At 41.8% G+C, this 13,320-nt stretch overlaps 1 protein-coding gene across 1 annotated transcript; it reads right to left on the bottom strand.

The window, feature by feature from the left end:
* Positions 1-279: 279 nt before the first annotated feature.
* Positions 280-13,110, bottom strand: lrrc75ba (leucine rich repeat containing 75Ba). Its single transcript, XM_061766442.1, has 4 exons — positions 12,465-13,110; positions 7,311-7,439; positions 5,719-5,831; positions 280-3,065 (listed from the first exon to the last, which is right to left on the bottom strand). The coding sequence occupies exons 1-4, from the start codon at positions 12,747-12,749 to the stop codon at positions 2,462-2,464; spliced, it is 1,131 nt and encodes a 376-aa protein (XP_061622426.1). The 5' UTR covers positions 12,750-13,110; the 3' UTR covers positions 280-2,461.
* Between the last annotated feature and the right edge of the window lie 210 nt (positions 13,111-13,320).

Genomic DNA, 13,320 nt, shown 5'->3' with positions numbered 1-13,320 from the left:
CATCTCCTGGAGGCTAAGCTCCCCCCACCTCCCCCACCCCACCCCACCCCATCCCATCTGGCCTAGGAGGATCAATTGGAGGACCTCATCTGATGACAAACTTGCTTTTCCCAGTGGCAAATATGGACAGCCAACAGGAAAGCCACTGGCTCGGAAACATGTTTAGTTCTGGCCAACCTATCCAGAGCAGCAGTCCTCAATAATAACTGGCCCCTTTTCAAAATCTTCATACGTGAATCCTCTGGGATGAAACCGGAAAAAGGACCAGACATCACTTACTCAGTCTGAATCGATTCTTTTATTGGTAGTTTGGCTTTGGAAAATATAAACAACAGCAAGGAAGAGTTGTTGCAGACACGAAACAAGACGCACCAAACCAATTGGACGGTGTCCTCACCCAGACTAAACATTCAACATAAAAGGTGACTGCTCTCAATGTAATCACAAATTACATTATCTGCTAATGACTCTTTGCTACATCCACTTTGTTTTCACTCTAATTGTGTCAGTATACATGAGGCCACTGTGCTCAGTGTGATTAGCAACGTGACAAAAGCTTCCAAAATTGACAGTCCGTCAAGATGCTGGGTCTGGTTGGAATGGCCACTTCAACTTGAGTACAATGTACCAAGAATTTCGAAAGATTTTGTCTGATATTGCCTCGAGAAAATCTGGTCTAAAATGCTTTCAAATTAGAGTAAAACTGTGTAACTTCATTATTTCTCAGCATGTCTTTTTATTTCGTCTGCTACTCGGGAACCCCTTCTCCGATTGGCTGACAAGTTTCAGTTAAAAATATCCACAAATAAGCTTGTGCGCGCCAGAATTCCGAGGGGTTTTCCGAGTCGACGCGTCACAATTACTGTTGACGTTTCGAATAGCGTCACTTGCCCTAAAATCTCCACTTAAAATAATGTTCATTATTCGTAAGAAGAGCAGTCTGGGCAGTAGAAAGATGATGTACTTTAGTAATCTTTTTTTTTTTTTTTTTGGCAATTTATTTGTTATGGAGGATTTTAGAGGTGTTTGAAGTGTATTTTAGAAAATTCCACAAAGATGGTACCCACTTGTCACATTGCTAATTTGATGAATTGGGAGTCATATAGTCACAGAATTGGACAAGACACCAAAACACAAATAATTACAACAATAACCAGACATTTCAGCGCGACAAACATGAAACATTTAGATATTTAGTGTATATTGTGATGGAGCAGCATTTTTTTTGTGTAACTTTCTAACAATCATGAGCCATTTGGATCAGCTTTGTAAAGATGACAACTTCTGCAGTGTTAATATGTCAATTACTGACAGAGACTATGCTACATGGAGAAACACACACAGAAAGGTGCATTGAATTGCATTGCAATGTTTTGGTCTGTCTGACCATTATGTGCTACTGCAAAGGACATGACCCTGAAAGTCAGTCTAATCATGAAATAACAGTCATGGCATTCCAAAAACAGAAATAGAGCCAATAAAGAAGTTTAGTAATACACGTAAATGACTACAAATGATGACAATGACCAAAAGAAAGAAATGAACAACAGACAACAGCAGCTGTTTGGGCTTTTTTTTTTTTTTTTTTAAATTCTTAAACCCAGATTAAAAGTTGGTTCTATTGAAACACTGGTAATGACTACATTAGAGAAAGTGACGTATTTAAGCAAGTCTATAAACAAATAGTCACAGCTACCATTGTTTAGTCCTACCTGTTGTCTTCTAAGATTGCTTTGCTCACCAAAAGTGCAAAAAACAATGAGTGGTAACACAACAGAGCCATGTTTTGTCTCCTCATTTACGTACGTACACACAAGGGCAGCATGGGTATTCACAAGTAGACATTAGGAAAGGGGGCAAAAAAAGTCTTGACCTAGCAGTTTTGCCAGCGTCACGTGACAGGTCGTCGGCTGCGTAGTCTGTTGAACTTGTGTCATAGCTTTTGTTGAGAGATTAACAGAGAACACATCATGTGGAGAGAGGCTCTGCCTGCCGGAGATCGTCTCAGTCCTGGTCGAGAACTCGGTGGGGGGACCCACTGCCTCCAAACTGACTCGCCTTCCACTTGAAATACTGCCGAAATGCTGCTCCTCCAGCCAAACAGCTGACCGAAATCTCTGTGGGATTGGCTTCTTTGCTGCCACAGTCAGACAGTTATATGGTAAAGGGGAGTGAGAGGGCAAGAGAGAGCCATTTCTCCAATGAATCCAGTCCTACGGTTCTTGTTCCCAAGAGCACCATCCACCAACACAGTAAGTCCGCCACCTGACCCTTTGCTCCACTGTCAACTAGTGCAGGTTCATTCTGAGACGTCTTGTTATTACTTGGTGTCTGGCTGAGAGTTTCACAATGCGGTTTCCCTCGTGCCTCAAAGGGTGAATTGGGCTGGAGGGATTGAGGGTGGTCAAGCTAAGGAAGTTAACAGATCGATAACATTCGAGCCAGCGAGGGAAACTCCTGATCACCTCTCACAGTAGTGAAGGGTGAAGTCTTTGGAGAGCTGCTTCTCACCTAAGCCCCATGGCTCCAGCTCAAATTTGTTACCCATGCCCTCTATGTCGTCCTCTGGATCTTCCCCTTCCTCTTCTTCTTCATAGTGGCTGGGTTCCTCGATAGAAGTCTCCAGGTGGTAGCAGTAGGGTTGACCCTCTGTGTACTCGTAGATGGTGGGTAGACTGCTCTTCAGGCTACAGCGCCGGCGTAAAGCTACCAACAGCGGCTGAGGCATGGTAAAGATATCAACATTGTTGCCAAGGTCTATCCAGGCCAGGCTGGCGAACTTCTTGGGGTCTTTCAGCATCTCAGTCAGGTCTTTGAGTACAGTCAGGGTGAGACGGTTCCCGTTGAGGGCAAGGTTGTTGAGTTTGGGTAGTGAGGCGAGAAGAGGAAGAAGCAGCATCAGGTTTTCATCTTGGAGCTCTGTAAAGCTGATATCCACAGCCACCACACTGTCTCTGTTGTTCTGGAGGTAGAAGGCCACTTGACGGACATCCCGGGTGGACAGAGGAATGCCTGACAAGTCCACAGTGTCATTGGACAGCTTCTTCTGGAGGGTTGTCTTGAGACTGTAAAGTGAAAGGAACAGAAAAAAAACACGATTAAAGTAAAGGCCTATCCAATTTTAAAAAGCACAAACTAAATGAGGTGATAGTTGGGCCACTGAGCTGGAAACATGGAGACTGGCTTCATGTTGTGTTTCCTGTGTTGTGTAACAGAGGGAGTAAATGGATAGGCTTGGGGCAAAGGCCTGACTAAGACTGCAGCATGGCCACTGACTAAACAGACGAGCCAAAACATCCGCGCCAGCCAAGAGTGCAGAGATCTTTGTAACACAGAGATGTAAAACACAGCTATCCATCCATTTTCTGAGGCGCTTCTCCTCACAAGGGTCGCGGGAGTGCTGGAGCCTATCCCAGCTATCATCGGGCAGGAGACGGGGTACACCCTGAACTGGATGCCAGCCAATCGCAGGGCACACATAAACAAACAACCATTCGCACTCACATTCCCACCTACGGGCAATTTTGAGTCTTCAATTAACCTAGCATGCATGTTTTGGGGATGTGGGAGGAAACCGGAGTGCCCGGAGAAAACCCACGCAGGCACGGGGAGAACATGCAAATTCCACACAAGCGGGGCCGGGGATTGAACCCCGGTCCGCAGAACTGTGAGGCAGACGCTCTAACCAGTTGTCCACCGTGCCACTAAAACACAGCTAATGGAAGATAAAATATACCACACGTATATGGACATAGGTACTGAGACCTAATGCGTAAACAATCATTCAGCTAGGGTCCCCAACCACTGGACTGCTGTTGGCAGCAAAGAAATATATATATATATTCTAAATGGTTGTTTCATACGCCATTTTATATTGAGAAATGGCGACTTCCATTCCTCTCAATGTGTCAACGGTGTGTTACTTTTGAACTGTTACTGGCTCAGCTTGTTGAATGATAACAATGGCAGGAACCTTTATGGATCACTTATATGCCCACAGCTGCAACACCTGTCACTCCTGATGCTTTACAGTGATATATGATCACAATGACAAGGGAGGGCTTTGGCAAATGTGCGCCGTGGGACTCACTCACGTTCAAAGCAAGCAAAGGCCAGTGTGGAAGAAAAAAAGCTATAAAATTATGTCGTTAAGTCAGTTCAACAAAAGTTCAGTATGTTTTTAAGCACATAATGTAGTACACAGCATTGTAGGCCATCCGTTTATTATATCGTAAGCTCTTCCACTTCCTACTTTCAACTGTCAGCCCTTCACCACAGGCACACAAGTCCTCATGTTCGTTTTCCTGCATGTGTGAATGGGCAACTCATCTTTTTGTTCCACAATGTCTTTCTTTTGAGCTCAGAACGCATGAAAAATGGATGTCACTCTCTTTTAAAGCCATTTTTTTTATCCTCCTTTCAGATGAATCTGCACAAAGATAACTGTGTCACAAAGATAATTTTGAGCACACACACATTTTTGAATCTTCACAGAGCAACACCACAATACAGTGCAATGCATGAATGTTTTGACGTGATCGTGGGAGCAAGATTTAGGTTCAATTATTAAGCGTTCCACTGTATCCATACAGTTAGGGTGTAGGAAATGTATTTTTACACTGCAGGCAACATTTTCATAGACATGAGATGGCAATCCAGTCTGAAGAGATCTGATGAATGAACGGCTGAAGTGGCCACCTAAAGTCTTGTTATTGTTGTGAGGTGGAAAAGGACCCCAGTGGTTGCCGCACATGATTTGCTTTCGCGCGCCACAGAAAATGATGTGACTGGCCGGATCTGGCCCTGGGATTTAGACAAACCAAACTAGCAGTTTTTCAAATTTTCAACTCTTTTCGAAATAGTACTACGGATAGAGAGTTGACTGCATTTCCTTGATCAAGTCTGAATCACATTCAGTTAAATGAAATCCTTTGGTAACAAATGAAATATTTCAGTTTGGTGCCAAGCTGTAAATTTAAATGAAAATAAAGTAAGAAAAATACATTTAAATTAAAAACAAAAAAATGTCAACAATTTGAATTAAAAAAAAAAAAAAGTTAATGTGTGACAGCTTTGTTATTCTTTTTTTCAGTACAGTCAGAATAAATCAACAGTTTATAAATTTATAAATGCGGCTGACTGCTGAAGACACGCTGGTGTTCTGAGCTGAATAAATGGAGTAAAGCTCAACAGTGAAGTCTTTTTTTATGTCTACCGGCTCCAAAATGTCTCAGTTTCGCAGCACAAAAAAACTTACATATTCAGAAAATGAATATATTCTTTATAGTAGCTAGCATTAGCTTTGTCATGAGTCAGGTACCTGATCCACACATGCACAAAGAAAGCTTAGCTATTTTGTATTCATCATTTGCAATTGAAAGTGTGGCACTCTTGAAGTCAAAGGTTTCGGACAGAAGGAAAATGCGTTGCCACTTTTTGAAGAAAGGTCGAGAGAGTGCGACAGAGAGAGGGAAAAGCCAGTGGCAATGGACAAGCAATGCATGCACTCAAGCACTTAAAAGCAAAGATGATTGACAGCTGTGGTTACCATGGCGTTCCCATCAGGTTGGCCCGTGGCCAGCTGTGTCCTAATTCAATGTCAGCTACAGAGATGGGAATCTTGACAGCACGACATGGAGCCGTGCCCTGCTCTGCGTTGTAATGGGCTGCAGATTTATGACTGTTATTATTAGTGGATGTCTGGACAAAAGGGCTTACCACGCCTGGGATTTCCGTCTGGACATGCTCTGCCTCAGCCACTTCGAATGTGGGGTCAGGTGGTAGATCAGCTGTCTGCAAATTTTATCTGACGACTTTATGGTGTCTGAATCCTGCGGACCAAAGCAGAAGACATCTTGCAAAAATAAGTTGTTGTTGCAAACATAATGCAGTTTCTATTTAGCCGATACACCGAATCTCCAGCACGAACACTTCACTTTTTTACTCACCAATAGACAAATCAGCGAACATTTTTTTTTGTTCACGATTACTTTGCAGTCACAGCACAGGCCGGACCATTCGGTCAGGATATGATAACATGTAGAAGCTAAATCAATAAGCTGTTAAATAACCCAGAAGAATGACTAAGTGAAAGGAATCTTCAGTATTGTTGTACACCTTTCTCTCAACGAGGATGGTTGCAAAAGTTGCGTATGATCAAATGGCCTGATGAAGCGCCTTTGAGATACTTTATTTTCTTCGTAGTTGTCCAGTCCAAATATCATGTTGCATGCTGAATGGCATAGGTGGCTCGGTCCCAAGCAGAAGAATCAAGGCTGTCATCTGATAATTACCGAACAGCATAAATTCAAAGACTACACCTTGGAAACTTGGGTGTCTCTGTCTTTGTAATACCGGTCCTTGCTGTTGCATTGAGCAAGGTTGAGCATAACACGAACCTTGATCGGTTTGTTTTAACACGGTTCTCTGTTGCAATTTTATTATTATTATTATCATTATTATTTTTATATCCCTGATAATACATTTGTTAATCCATACACGCAGATGACATGGAGTGGGATTGTTGCGGATGACCGATTTATGCATGCCTGCACCTTTTTTGGAACAATTTGTCATGCTAGTTTAACCATCCATCCATCCATCTATTTTCGTTAGCACTTATCCTCACTAGGGTCGCGGCATGCTGGATCCTATCCCATTTATCTACGGGCAGGAACCGGTCGCTAGCCAATCGCAGATGCTAGTTTAACCATGTAATAAAATTCTAATCTAAAGAAAAAACAATTGGTATATTGAATCAATTCAAAAATCGTTAGGTTTCAGACGTTACGGGCAAAATTAGATCTAGGATCTAGTAAAATTAGATCTAGTATAGCAGCAATGGCATCTACAACTAAATCATGACCTCAAAGTTGGTTGATAAATACAATTACTAGCAGGGAAAAACGAAGTCAGAATAAAGTGTCTTCACCTTGCCTATAAGCCCATGTGCTTCTCTTACGCCCCCTTTTATAAAGAGATGATGTGCATCGACTGGCAATTCTATTTTTGTGCTCCATCTCGGAGGTCAGATAATCAGAAAACCACCACCACTCCATATTGGAACATGAGCCAATCAGAAGCAATTAGAATAAAAGGATTTCCTGGTACGTTGTGCACTTCATGGAGCACTGGACAGTCATTTCTTCCTAGGTCAGATCTCTTTCACTGTATTTATCTGTCTGTCGAAGTCTTAACAATTGGAAACCATTATGGGACCATATGGAAGCTCTTGAATTATAACAGGATTTGGCATTGGGTGAATTGCTTTACAGGACAAAAAAAAAAAAAAAAAAAAAAAAAGAGTTGACCTTCTTAGGATTCTGCATCTCTCGGGCCAAGCTCAGCAGCAGCTCGTGTGAAATTGGATCCACCAGATTGAGGAAGGCAGCGTTCTTGTATAAGATGTCATTGAGCGAGGTACCTTCCAGTCCCAGATCCTAAAAGGAAACAATGAATGGAAAATCACAGTCAAAAAGGTTTTGTAAAGTGGTAAAACACACAGCCAATGAGAATTTTGTAAGATTATTAACACTCATCGGAAAGCTACAGTTACATTAATTACACACATGAAATGAATAAAGAGGCGTCTTATCTTTTTAATAGCAAAATTCTTCATATAGCATACATTTGTATTGAATCTTAGCTTGTGCATGAGGTGTACTTTGTGTTGTGGTCATTGAGTGGGGTCTAAAAACGCCTTCAAAAACTCATTGGAAGTAGGATTTCAAAATTGTACTGAGGAAGGCAACAGTCAGTATGTGATACAGCTGTGCAAGTGCCCTCGTCAACAAGTCCACCTAATGAGGCAAACTACAATGACAAGCAGTTGGGCGGCCCATGCAACTTTAATCAGAAGCAAGCCTTGGAGACGCAGATACACGCCTTGCACACGCACGTTTGTTTTGTCCACAGAACAATAGGCATTGATTGCAATAGACAGTTTGAGTGGGAGGCTGCCAGCTCCACATTAATGGCTCTCCTTTTAACAATGGCAACAGTAAACAAACAAAACTAGGCGAGTTTGAAAAGAAGGAGGGTTTACATGAATTACAATACAGAATGCTGTCTTTTGGGCGGCACGGTGTGAAGTTTGCGGGTTAATTGGAGACTTTAAATTGCCCGTAGGTGCTAATGTGAGCGCAAATGGTTGGTTGTTTCTATGTGCCCTGCGATTGGTGGGCGACCGGTTAAGGGTGTACCCCGCCTCTCGCCCGAAGATAGCTGGGATAGGCTCCAGCACGCCCGCAACCCTAGTGAGAATAAGCGGTACAGAAAATGGAAAAATGCTGTCTTTTGGCTGTGGGTCGCAGTCCAATGTCAACAATTATGATTTTTGAACAGCCATAGATTCTACCATGCACTTGATTTGAATACAGATCTGCTATTAAGTACAACATCAATAAAGAGCCACTCATTTACTACACCAACTGACTAAAACGCAAAATTATTACCATATTCTTGACCTATGACAGACAATAAAAGCTCTAATTTTGCTTAATCAACTAAGGCTGATTCACACAAATAAAAGTAGGGTACATTTATCGATCATTAGTCTAACTTATTGCTTTCAATAACATGTAATTGATGCTTTGATTACATCATAAGCTTTGCGGAAACAGTGTCTAAATATATGAAATACTCGCAGTGTATTACGACCCAGTCTTCAGTGGAAATAGATAAGTCAGTTTAAAGCATTACTCAAAACACTGAGGAGTGAGGACTGTGAAATGACAGATTTGCATTCGTGACGCTAAATATGCACAAAAACTCATTTGTGTTCTATTAAGAACAAATAAACACATTGCTTTACAGTCTACATATGCTGTACATTTATATGTTGCAGATTCTTATAGATGCTGGATAGATGTTACAAAACATAATGCAAACACATCTCAATAAAAATTTATATTTTCAAACACTTTAGCCGATGTCAGCAATGTTCAGTTTGTTTGAAAAACTTGAAAGGTACTACCATGGATGTGTCGCGTATTATTAACAATGTTTTTCATCCGAAGTGCAAGTGCAGATAAAACGCAGCTATTGCATCAAAAACTGCATTCAATTTGAAGTTTAATCTGAGTCATTTGAGATCTAAAACATATCTCAGATAGCTGAACTATATGGCTGGAATCCCAGATGATTGCCAGCCAAATAGGCCAGCCAAAGGAAGAAGAAAAAAAGGTGTAATGTAACCTCTGGCAGCAATGATGGGATATTTTCCTATCTGGAGCTATTAACCACCAATTACAGCCAATTTGTTAGACAAATATAAATAATAATCAATAGAGTCATGGCTAAAAATAAGGGCATCACTAGAGGTTAGCCCCCAGTAGGTGCACAGGATGTGAGTGAATGTGATGCCAGTCAATTAATGTCAGTCAAGGCAAGTGAGCGAATACTTTTGTCAAAATAGTATATTTATAGCATATTTCTTGTCATGATGAAATCAGCTTGCTTTAGTGGTGGATCCGTCTCATGCACTGCACCAATGGTTATCCTGCCAGAGCACCTACTGGCGTCTGGCCGTCTCCTCTTCTGCCTATTCGCTGCGTCCGGCTGCTAGCTTATACAGGATAAACTGGCGGAAGCAGAGCCCAGAGTGTAGAGACAAGCCTATCTCCTTGGATCCATTAAGGCCTTTTTGCTGTTTACAGTGTCAAGACTTCAGTCTAACTAACAGACAGCTAAAAGACGGAAAGGAGAGACTGCGTGGAAGCAAATTAACTTACAATAAGCTGCTTTGCTTCTGAAAATACTGAAACAATAGCTCGGTATATGCAGAACAGTCCTTTATTAGTCTGGTCTCATTTGACATAAATACGAAATTTAGTCATACGACTATGGAGTAACATTATGGGCATTTACAGTTGGAGGTGTCTTGAGCCACACAATGATTATTTCTGTTTACAGGACATCATCACAAACATGTTCAAAACCCATAATGCAAGTGCAAATTTCAAGTGGAAAAAAAGTAGAATTGGGGGTGAAAAGAAAAACCAGAATTTAATTTCCCATATAAATCTAGAAACTCCCATTTTCATAAAACACTACAATTGCATCTCTTGATGCTAGTAAAGCTTTTTGGTGTTAATATTGGGTAAAGCAAACAGACACATACAGTACGTAACTCACTGAACATTCACAAGTCATTCTGTTTAAGAAAAAAAAATGAAAACGACGGTTAATATTTTTAATGGTGCTTGAAGATGCCACGGCATGTTGACAAAAACAGTGTCGTCAAGTTACCATTGCCAAAAAAGGTACCGTAATTTCTCGTGTATAATGTGCACCCATGTATAATACACACCTCCAAAGTTGACCTCAAAATTCTGGAAATCCCTTCTACCTATGCATAATGCATTTTTACAATGCATGATTTTACTTCTACCCATATGATCAAAAGATGAAGTATTATCTGTATTTTGTTAGTTTTTTTAATTAGTGAAGCACTTTAATTGAACACGTAATACTTTTTATTCTTTTTATTTACTTGCTCTTATTTAGAAAGTTCACAGCCCTACTTTTATTTAGTAAATGAGAAAACACACAGTTATGCTCATATGTTTGATTACCCAGGAAGAATTTGTAAGATGTGTACAGTTCTTTAAAGAAAACATGCCAGGCCAGGTGAAACACATTTAATTTTATTTTAATGGGATTTAAATTAAATGTTCAAGCATTATCATTAAACAAAACATAACTATGAGCACAACTGCACATATATGCAGTCATACGTACCCCTATTGGAACTCAAGTGTAAGCTACAACTTTTTCATAACCACTAGGTGGCTGTGGCATATTAGAATGAAAGTGTACACCTTTCTCATAACCTCTAGATGCCGACTTACATTTATAAAATGGATTTTTTTCCATTTTCCCCTATACCTATGTGTAGGGCACACTACTGACTTTTGACAAGTTTCTGGGAAAAAATGTGCATTATATATGAGAAATTACGCTATATGTTCGTGCGTTTGTTACTTTGAGGGATTACACACAAAGTCTATTACTTGTACATTTGGTGGAGAACTGGTTAAAGGAGTGAGAACTTTTTGACATTTTCAATCCATTTGGGTGAACATGGCAAGACTTATTTTCATTCCTTTTTATATTTTCTCAGTAAGTAATGGGCATCAGTGGCTGTGGTAACATTGGGTCAGTGATGAGAATCCTGCTGCAAACTAGAATATAGAACTTGAACTGGGCACTATAAAAGGCACCAAAACTAAATCGGGGGGGGGGGGGGGGGGGGGGGGGGGGGGAATAAATTAAAACATGGAAATATAGTAAATGCCTGAATCATTAATTTTTGCATACTGATCCAAATCAAGGTTGGTAGATTTGGTTTTTTGAAGTTTGATCAAGGATTTGCAATTGTAAGTCACCAACAATTACAATGATTTCACATCACTACATCAGTGCGGACAACATTATAAAAGAGCAGAGGCAGCTCCGAATTTCCTTGTCAGTGACCTTCTTTACAAAGTGCGCAGGCCATTACGGAGAGCGTGTAGTGCTGAAGTCCGCTCTAATGGGCATGTCGAAAGAGTGGAACTCTACTCTGTAAAGTGGAAGAAACCAAGACACAAAAAGAGAGGACAGGGGAGGGATGATGGTGTGGCAAAACCGTGTCCTCATTTGAAGAAATGAGTGTGGTCGAGGACCAATATGCATGTCTTCATTAAGAGTGCACGTTTTCCTTTTTAAAATCAACACTGCACATTTGACTGAGAGTGAAAGTGACTGCTGTGTTGAGTCACATGCTGTGTCTGCTCCTCTGACCATGTTGTGTCTGTAGCACACTCTAGTCAGTGGCCTACTTTCGTTCACAATAAAGCCATCGGTTTATTGTTGTGTGCGCACGTTGCATCATCAGAGGATGAGGTGTGATCATCTCGCATTACGCCGAAGCTTGTGGCACAGGTCAAGCTGGTCTCATATTGTAGGGTTTCACATTTTATCATCTCAAATCAGAAATTTGGTTCCTCGCAGAAGACCAAATTACAAAATCATATACAAACATCCATCCATCTAATTTCTATAGCCCTTGTCCTGGGTGAGGTAAACAACCTATCACACTCACATTCACCCCTATGGGCAATTTACTGTGTGGCTGTACACTTTACAAGCTTGTTTAAAGCACACAGTTTAATCAGTAAAAATGAAAACAAATAATCTTAGAAATTTTAGGGGTGATGGGATTGACTTTGGGTGTTCCTTGAGCACCCTCCAAAAAATACCCATGTTGTATGGTAATAACGAAATAATGATAGGGTCATTACATAGCTGTTTGCAAACACAACTCTCTGATAGGCCAAAGCATGACACAGCAGTCTGCTCGGCCACCGTCATATCTGGTGGCCATCTGTTGCATTTGGATTGCATCAGTAACATAAACAACAGGCCCAAGAAAGGACACGAGATATCTCTCAGCAAGTCCGCCATGTGCGCCCCCTCCTCACCTTCCGCAGTAACCTGAGCACGTCGGTTGCCTGCTCCATCCTGCGATCGCGAAGCAGCTTCTGGATCTCCCTGATCCACGCCACCCGTCTCACGTAGGGGCTGTGGTTGCTCCGACGCAGCATCCCGGGCAGCTTGTCTGTCTTCAGCATCAGGGCGAACAGGAGATCCCCGCCCGCCCGCCCGCTCCGATTGTCGCCCTGGGTCGCGACATCGGCAAGCCTGCGTCGTTTTTGGGAGAAATTCTCATTGTTCAAGCTGTTCTGTCTGCTCAGTCTGGAGCCCATGCCGGGACGTGGCGCAGGTGCAGACCGCGTCGTCGTCGTCGTCGTTGTTGTTGTTCCAAGTCAGACGGATGAGCAGCAGGGCTGACCCATGATCAGCCTCAGTCTGCCTCTGCAGCCGGTCACCCTCTAAAGCATCCGATATGCACCACCACAACAACACTTTCTCCTCACTCTCTGTCATTCAAAGTGGATTTCTCATTAATCGCTCATCTGACGTGTCCCACCTCCCTTGAGCTCAGGTGATGACGACTCGGACACGACGCTCCGGCTGCAGTCTGCCCCGTTTTACACTTCACACTGCTGCTGTTTGTTTGGCTCTGTTGCGACGTGGAACGTCTCTGCGACCAATCGCAGCGTGTCCGCTCATCCGTCGACGCGCCGCCCAAACCGTGAAGTGCAATTGCAAAGCAGACGACAATAAAGATGGAACAGGACGATTTCGCCATCATGTATAGGACAATGTATCGGCACCGACATTTTGGCAAAGAAAAAAAAAAAAGAGATCATTTCTTTGATCATTTTTAGTTGTGTTTTCAAAAGATAAAAAAAAAAAAAAAAACAGCTAATGAAC

Source organism: Phyllopteryx taeniolatus, chromosome 3, assembly GCF_024500385.1.
Source record: "Phyllopteryx taeniolatus isolate TA_2022b chromosome 3, UOR_Ptae_1.2, whole genome shotgun sequence".
NCBI lineage: Eukaryota > Metazoa > Chordata > Actinopteri > Syngnathiformes > Syngnathidae > Phyllopteryx > Phyllopteryx taeniolatus.
This window is presented reverse-complemented; position numbering and strand designations above follow the sequence as displayed.